This window comes from Apteryx rowi, unplaced genomic scaffold, assembly GCF_003343035.1.
Source record: "Apteryx rowi isolate R43461 unplaced genomic scaffold, aptRow1 scaffold_0, whole genome shotgun sequence".
NCBI lineage: Eukaryota > Metazoa > Chordata > Aves > Apterygiformes > Apterygidae > Apteryx > Apteryx rowi.
Genome location: NW_020447195.1, coordinates 1,117,524 through 1,126,446, shown reverse-complemented (window position 1 = coordinate 1,126,446; position 8,923 = coordinate 1,117,524). Strand labels below are relative to the sequence as shown.

At 41.3% G+C, this 8,923-nt stretch overlaps 1 protein-coding gene across 2 annotated transcripts in view; it reads left to right on the top strand.

Moving 5' to 3' along the window:
• The window catches only part of LOC112970570 (oxidative stress-responsive serine-rich protein 1-like), a 4,914-nt gene extending 469 nt beyond the window's left edge, over nt 1–4,445 (top strand). Inside the window, exons 1-4 of one of the 2 annotated variants that reach the window (XM_026075206.1) lie at nt 7–168; nt 805–925; nt 2,706–2,816; nt 3,490–4,445. In XM_026075206.1, coding sequence (XP_025930991.1) covers nt 849–925; nt 2,706–2,816; nt 3,490–4,183 — 882 coding nt within the window. In that variant the 5' untranslated portion in view covers nt 7–168; nt 805–848 and the 3' untranslated portion in view covers nt 4,184–4,445. Of the gene's footprint in view, nt 1–6; nt 169–804; nt 926–2,705; nt 2,817–3,489 lie in introns of those variants that run through there. The other variant, XM_026075122.1, reaches the window with a different exon arrangement.
• Nucleotides 4,446–8,923: the final 4,478 nt, after the last annotated feature.

Here is an 8,923-nt window from a genome sequence, read left to right as displayed (position 1 = left end):
CGGGAGCCGCCTTCCCGGGGCCTCCCGTCGGGAGGGTCGGTGCCTGCCGCCGCGTAGTGCGCGGGGCGCTGCCGGGGCAGGGCTTTCCGCGGTGGCGGTGGTGCTGGAAGCAGGTGGAGAGAGGAGATGGCGCAGTCTTTAAGAAACGCGGTCTTCGGGGAGAGAATGGTGTGTGGAGGAAGAGCGAAGAGGAGAGAATATGTCCGCTAAACTGTTTATATATATATATATATATATATTTATGAAGCTTTCAGCTGTACGTGTGGCAAGGAAAACTTGGATTAACAGAAAGATGATAGGGCTAAAATACTAGAAAAACTTTATACCTGCAAACTTATTTAAACATTGGCTTTCTGGGGTTTCAAACACCATTGGTTAGACAGTGATCTCCCACGGATAACATGGGTATACGCCTGCCTTTCACGCCTTGGGATTAATTTCTTTTTATCTCATTGATACACTTTTCAGTTATCAATATGGGATGTTAAGAATAGCAGAGGTAGAAATTATTCAACACAGTTTATCTCTGGCAGCGTCTCTTCCTGTAGTGTTATGTGCACAGGTGAAATTCAAATATATATATCTTCTGTTGACCCAAGAAAAAGAGATATGTCAGTGTTTTTGGCAAAGCCCTCCTTGCCTGTTCTGAGAAATGTGGAGCTTATAGTTCATGGTAAAAAGTAGTGGAATAGTTCTGATCTGAAGGCAGTGAGATTGACACTAGAAGAGTGGGCAACCATAACACCTTTCAGAGCCCGGTGTGTATTCAGATCTCAACATCAAATCATGATTTCTGTATTTCAGCTTATTCTATATGGCACAGCTGGTGATACACTGATAGCCCATCAATGGACTTAGAAGCTAAAGATGAAGAGGAAGAGAGTCTGCAAACAGCTTTCAAAAAGCTGAGAGTGGATGCAGCAGGGTAAGTGAGCAAGAAAAGTATCATGTAATTTGTTGGGTTTTTATTAAATATTTGTGTTTGTTTTCTGTTGTTTTGAATCTCACAACAAATGTCATTTGGTAAAAGGTCTTACCTTCCTAGAGAGAATAAGCAGATCACTTCAAGTGAAACACAGTCGTTATAGCCATCTAATAGGCAAAGCAATACTTTATTAATTAATTTAGACACAATATCAACTGAAATTACACAGGGACTATAAGAAAACATAATATGACTTACCCAAAACAGCGTACCCACTCTTAACAGAACTGTTGGGGTAACTTTGGTCACCTTGTGTGATAGAGAACTTGTTTGTCCAAGCAAATGCTGGTGTCTTCAGCCACGTTATTAGCCTTTACTGTAGCGCAGGAATACCTGCTCTGAAAGCATCTGAAGCACAGGACCAACCATCTGCTCCCTCACAGTGTTCTAGAGAGTCCAATCTGGTTGGAAATTGTCAAGCTAAATATGAACACTGATAACCTCTTACTTCAGAGGATATCATGGAGTAAAATGTTTGCAGAGGTTGTTATACTAAAAAGTTATTCTGAAGCACACTGGGTATACTGATAATATATAGTATAAGCCTATTCATTTAATGTATGAGTTAATAAAATTACGCAGTCTAACAGCTCTGAGATAGTTCACTTGATTGTATGCGAAGGGAAGTTTTTTAGGAATTCCCAGACACAAGGGAAACCCTTTGTATTGATGTTAACTATATTTTACTGTATGAACTTATTCCTATATACCTCAATATTTTGAACTCATAAACTCTTCCGCTTGTTAAAATGTATTTTTTGCCTTGCTACTAAGTTTCCTCTACTTGAGGAGGTCTTCTGAGAAACAGGGAAAAAACAGCTGTTCTCTAGATCAGAGAAGCAAGAAAATTTGCTTATAAAACATACCTCATTTAATGTATTACCAATGACAGATCCTGTGGAATTAGGGTTAATTCCTATGATATCTCTTTAGGCATACAAAGATCTGTGTTTTGCAGGCATGTATTTTGAACAGCTAAAGTCTAGTGACTAATCCCTTAAAATCAACTTTGGGCAGAGTACCTGGACTCTTCTGCTCGAATCTCAGCCTCGTCTCTTATGATTTCTTTTCCCATGCTCTAATTCACACATATGGCCAGCATAAATACAGGTTTCTGTGCTGGTAATTTGTTAAATATCTCAGTAATTGCTTGCACTTGCTTACAGAGCTAGGCAGAAAGCACTGTGGTGAGGCATTTATGTTTGTTGTCTGGCCCTAGAAGTCCCAAAAGAAATTGTTTTTCATTCCTATTCATCTGGGAAATTTAATAAGAAATAAATTAATAATCTTTCCTTTTCTGTTATTGTACCTTACCCACTTCTCCCCCGACTCTTCAGCCTGATGCTATGTGTTCCTGACTTTTCATTTGAAATGAAACAGGAGTCTAAGTTTTAACAATTACTGTCTGACAAGAACAATTGGAACATGAGTTTACATTCCTTTAATGCGTCCTCTTGGTACAAATAGAGCATGACATCAGCTGCTGGACCTTTTGGCTTTGTTTCATCCTGCCTATCTTTAGACACTTAGCTGAGGTCAATAAAAAGAGAGGTTAGTAAAATCTCTGTAAGATCCTGTTTCTAACCACTAACTATAGAGGAAGTCAAAGCTGAAAACTTAAATGTCTTAGATAAGCATCTAAAGCTTTGAGGCTCAGTCTAGACCTTTGAAACCACACGTTGAAGCAGTATCATAATGTGGCATTTTCCTTTCTACTCAGATCTGTTGCAGCTCTCTCTGTGGGTGACGGGGCAATTCTGAGAACACCGATACGAGCAGCTATGGATGGAGCCAAACAACAGTCTGCCTGCTCTAAAGAAACTTGGCATGGGTAAAACACATCACTAACTGCACTATGCATGTATTCCTGTTTTGAGACGTTTAAAACTTTCTAATGAAAATTGTTGTTAGTTAAATGGTTCCCACCTTTCTATCACAAAGCTTTAGCATAACCATTTGATACGATGTTTTTTAAGAGGCTTTCAGCAAAGATTTTGACAGTATTGCCTCTTCTCTTAGGGTACCTAAAACTTTCTTTTCCACTGATTGCCCCAGATGTCCTTCTCTTCAAGTTTTGTACCATTGCATCCCCTTTTCACTACTTTTTTTTTAATTATTATTATTATTTCTGTGTTGAAGTACCTGGATATTCAATGCAATTCTGCCAGCAGCTCTAACTTATATCCAGGTTCTGCACTACAGTTCAGTCTGTGATGACAGTGGCAAAGACCAGAGCACCTTCAACAAAGTATCATTTCCTTAACACAAAAGACTTTGGGGGAAATATCTTTAAAATAGGGGTGCTGGTATGTCTCTTCCCTGTGGGGGAGCCCACATTTCTTCTGACTCCTCCACTGCTTCTGTCAGAGATTTTAAGTGACCTGTCATCTGATTTTTGTAAGCAGCAAAATCTTTTGAAATGTTTTTAGCCTTATTTCAGAAGCTGTTGAGCTGTGGTGCAGATTTTGGAATTACCTACTTGTTCACCTGTTATAACCCAACAGGTGTGTGAGAAAGCCTTCAAGAGGATCAGCAAGAACCCCGCGTCGCAGACGTTCCAAGTCTCCTGTCCTGCATCCTCCCAAGTTTACATATTGCAGTATGAAAGCCACCAACCAGCTGAAACACAAAACCCAGTCAGACACATCGAAGAGTAATGTCAGTTCAGACATTTTTGTTACAGCAGAACATGGTACGAAGGACAGGCATAATTCTCAGTTTGAGGCTAGTGATGACAGAAGAAGCAGAACTGAACCTTTGGAAGCTTCCACAGTTGAAGAGCCATTGGAGAATTCAAGGGAGAATTGCCCTGCTCTCTCTTCATCCTTTGAAACTAGCCTGGATTCTAGCCAAACTTCAGATTTCCAGTCCTTATCCATGCTTAGCAATGGCAAGCAGTGCCCTTGTACGGACAAGAAATGCCAGTGCAAACAGTGGCGAACCATGGAAGTGTACTCTTTCTCTGGCTTACGGAGTGTCCTGTCAGAATGCGAAAAAGCAGTCCTAGGAGTCCATTCTCAGTCTCTTCAAAACAGATCCCCTTGTGGAACGGCCTCATCAGGTTCTCCTAGATCTTGTTCTGAGCAAGCTCGAGCCTTTGTGGATGATGTGACTATTGAAGATCTTTCAGGATACATGGAATACTACTTATATATTCCCAAGAAAATGTCTCACATGGCAGAAATGATGTATACTTGACTGAAAGCAATAGAGAATCATGAATCAGAGTTTGTGATAATAGTTGGGTTAAATGCCTTGTCAGTGCCATGGCTGTTTTCACTGCTGCATTTGATCAAATGTTTCTTTGCATTATACAGTTTAGTTTTCTAATAAAATGAAAAATGGAATATAGTTTCTGAGCTTAGTTCTAAAAAGAATGCACTGAAGTCTCTGAGTACCTTAACAAAAGCACTGTAGATCAAATAAACTCCCTTTGTTTTTTTGATTTGTGCTGTGGATATTCAAGCTCTGTATGCTGTTCTCACTGTGTCTGGGAAGAAGAGCTTTTTAAGCTTTGTTCTGAAATTCTGCAGGGTTTGGAAGATTTATTCTTGATGTGTCCCAATACTTAGAGAAATGTTTTATAGCTCCAGCTCTGTCTTAGTCATCCTGCTCCAGGGAGAAAAATGGGAGGGCATTCAGTATTTTGGATAGGATGCATATCCTTTCCTTGAACACTGCCTGGCTTTTTTTTAATTAGATCAAATTGTGAAGGCTTCTTCCTTACAAATTTGTTAGGTCAAGAATGTACTGGAACATGCTTGGACCCTTTCATAATCTAACTCACTCTTGCACAGTTATATTTATCTACAGATAGTGAAACTCCTAGAAGCAAAAATCTATGTTGTTATGCATGCTTTACAGATGGAGTAATTTAAGGGAGAGTGAAACAGGCTAAGAGAATAAAGAATAAAATTTCCTTTGGGCCATGCGGTCTCCAAAACTGAGATTGTGAAGCCATCTACACTGATTATTTCCAGGTATGTTTGATACACAGAACAGGTTGGAAATGGGGTAAACAAGAGGTGTACATCATACAGGCTTTGTGGTGTAGAACTATAACATTCCATCTGGTTGAAAATACTCAAAACACACTGTTGCTGAGGTGTGCATTAATAAATGTTTGTCTAAACCTAGCACATTTAAAGTAAAGCCTGAATAATTTGACTTACACTGATTTTACCACCCCCCAAGAACTTTTCTTTTAAACTAAAGCATGCATTCAGTATCAGCTCTAAATGCATACTGAACAACTGTGTTTGAGTAGAATAGTGCAATTTTTACTTTTGCATTTCAACATCAGTGGTCAGCAGGCCAAGGAGTTACAAGCAGTTCTACAAAAATAGATAGTAGCAGGGGTAGACAGTTGACCTTGCTTTCTGTGCCAGGGAAATCTCAGATATTCTAGATGATCCTCACTTACTTTCTGTAGATTTTATTCTAATCATCCCTAAAATTTACACTACAAATTCAGGAAGTACAGATTTAAAGTTCAAAAAAAATCCAAAATAAATTAGCATGAGAATACAATAAAAACTGTTACTTTGCTCTTAAGTGTTGCCACTTCATGCACTTGGCATGCAGTATGGCTTGTTGTCTTTGATTACATTTGGCTGATTTCTAAATTTTATCTCACTTTACACATCCTCCCCCACCTACCTTCATATTACAAAACAGGAAGAGTGATGTTGTTTGGATATTTTAATTACATATTTAGAAGACTTTAATGTTAACCATTATTCTTGAACTTTGAGGGTCTTTTTTGGTCTTGTGATCTTTGATTTTGGATAATGACAACAGCTATGTCATTATTTTACTTGTAATTTATTGATTACATTTTTCTTCTTACCTGTGAATTACCTTGTTCAAATATTCAGAATTTTGTATGTGAACTTATTTTTCCCTGTTTGGTTAGTATTTTACTGTCCCATTCTCTTCTCCTTCCTCTTCTAGTGCTGTCCTGCATACTCTCACACAGACAAGAGTTTTCATCTCATTTGGTTGTGCTTTCCTCACTTTGTCCCCTCTTTCTCCCTTCAGTAAATCCGGTATAATATGTACTTTGCTTTTAAACCTGAATATTTAGTACTAGTTATCTTTGCTGCTGCTGTTTTTCAAAGGATATTTCTGCTTCAACAGAAGGTGTTCTGTTCATGTTTCATTTCTGTGCCCTCTTTCAAAGTGTTTGAAGATATTGTTACTAAATGCTGTATTTCTCCCTTTTAAACCCTTTAAAATTACCCCTGCATCTCAGTGAGTGTTGACCTAGAATGTGTGCTTTTGAAGATGGGGCATATTTCTTTAGAGTGCACAAATACTATTCTTTAAAACTGATATTGGTTGTCTGCCAGGGGAACAAAAAATGCTCCCCTTTGTAGCTGGGGCACTAGCAAGCGGCACAGCTAGGCTCTTCCCTGAAAATGCGGGATGACTGTCTGACTCAAGGTCACCTTGATGCAGTTGTTTCTGCTATGGAATACAGTGCTGCTTCTATTTAATAAAGCATGTACAAAAACCCAGAAGCGTCTCGACCTTCAAGCTGGTGTTACACAAAACTAGTAGTGAACTCAGACATTCGAAGTGCATGAGACAGTTTTCAGCTGTGGAGCAACTACCACAGTACAACATGCGTCAGGCCTGATGTCCCTGGTGAGAACGGGAATTTAGGAACTAATGGAAGTTAAACTAGTCCAAGATAGATCCTGGAGTGGAGGGCTGAGAATTGAATTCAGATTGCCACGTGGCCAAGAGGGGAGGAAGTAGTATGAGAAAAGGTTCCCCAATGACATTTTCAGTGTCCTGTACAAGAGAGGTAAGGGGAAGTGGGGGGAGAGGGAAGAGACCCCAAAACTCAGTAGTTTCCTATTCTGTCTGGATTACCATATCTGCTGGTGTTTAAGCATGTCCAGTGCTGTCTGCAATAGAGGAAGGGGAGGTTTCTGGGGTTCTCGATTACTACAGTCATACTTGTAGCAAAGTTGTTATTGAAACACTGCTGCTGACATTTTCATTGCTCAAACCACCTCTTGTTGGGGAAAAGACAAGTTCTAAGTGAGAGGACCCAGTCTCAAATTTAGCTTCCTTTAAAGCCTTCCCAACTTAGCTCATATACTGAGCTCCTCTAATAACTCAGTAGCTCCTGCTTTCTGCCTGACTGAAGCCTCAAGCTTCATTAGCAAAGAGCATCTTCTCTGGGAATGTCTGTGCAGCACAGTTAGCCTGGGTGATTAGCACCAGCTCGGCTTCAGGCTTGGCTCCACATAAGCACCACTGGGCAAAGCCCTGCCAGTGTTGCTGCTCCCATGTTCTTTCTGTACCTGCATGCATAAGCCAAGGGATTTTTTTTCTGGGCAGAGATGCTCTAGAGTTTGCCCCCAGTCAATCTGCAAAAGAATTCATCTAAAATCCGAGATGAAATTTTTCTAAGAAAGCATTGGCGGGTTAACAGTGCTCCCAGGATTGTCCTCAGAGCAGATTCTACGCAGAGCTGGTTGCTCCTGGGCACTAGCCATGCGAGCTAGGCTGGCTGAGCCCCTCCCAGCTCTGAAGATTTCTGTGCCAGGAGGTAGGACTAAAGCTGACAGTTGAGTAATAACTTCGGGGAGTGAAACATATGCGTAACTGTACTTCCCACTGCACCACAAGGGAAAGGCTCCCCTGGTAAAATCGGAGATGCCTACCCTGAGAGCTCTAAAACCCCACTGGCTGCTGGTGACTAGACAAGTGATAAGCTCCGAGTTCTCTCTTCCCCTTCATTTTTTTGCTCCAGATTTTAAATCCCTTATGACATCCCTGTTCTTTGCCATTCCACTACACATAGTTGAAAATAATGACTGYGTAATGTGGGTAAAACCAGCGGCAATTCTTTACCGTGTCTGTCTGCTTCCATACCGCAGGCCTCTCCGGTTTCTGAGGGCTGGGAACACCTTGTCCAGGAGGGACCTGATGCCAACTGAAGCATGCAAGTATTTTCCATCTCACGGTACCTCCACACTTCCTACATCAGCAGAACCAGGATTTTTTTTTTTCTTTCTTTTTTTAGTATGCGTGCCCCCCCCCCCCCCAATATTTTACAAGTTACTTCATCATCTAGTTTCAGGAACGGTTCAAGTGAAGCATGATGCAGAAGAGCATCCTGGATCAATGAATTTATTTTGCTCCTTACAGAAGCTGAACTGAGCCCTATCTAAGCATTACATTGGCAGACACTGACTCAGGCCACCTGGGAAAAATCAATGCAGCTGAATTCCACAGCCCAAACCCTCCCTGCCCCCTGCCTTGCTAAAAATGGGACATATTTCTGTGCCTGGGAAGTCCTGGAATCGACTCTTTCTGTCTTCTTTCCTCCCCTCCTTAAAACTTGCATCAAATCTGACACAAGACACGTCAGATGGCGAGTTCGCAAAAAATCCCTGCCCACAATACTTGCCCTAGTTGACACCTTCCACCAAGGCTTTGCTAAATGCCAACAGCCTCAGCCTCACCRCGTCCCGCAAGGCGGCTCAGCGTTGGCCCCTTTCACAGACGGGAAGGCCGGACACGTTCCCAAGGTCACGCAATGTCAGGGAAGAGCTGAAGGAGGCCCGCACTAATCCTGCCCCTCAAGCCTTTGCTCAGCTTAGTAAGCAGAAACCCAGCTAAGTGCTAAATAAATAAGTGCCTCTGGAGGAGGCGAACACCTGCAGGATACAGAAGCATATAGACTGTCTTTTTTTTTTTTTTTTTAATTCCCAACTGCGCAGTATTAATTCATCACATTTGCCACTAGATGGAGCATTCTAGACAGCGCTCCACAGTAGGGAACATCTTCTGTTTATCCCAAGCTGTTCCTTTTCTTTCTAAACCCAAAGTGCTGGCCTTGGTTAATGATGCCCCTTTCCAGTGAAAGGAGCCTGGAAAGATGCTGCCCCGACAACGAAGGCCCGTCTGTGCCATGCC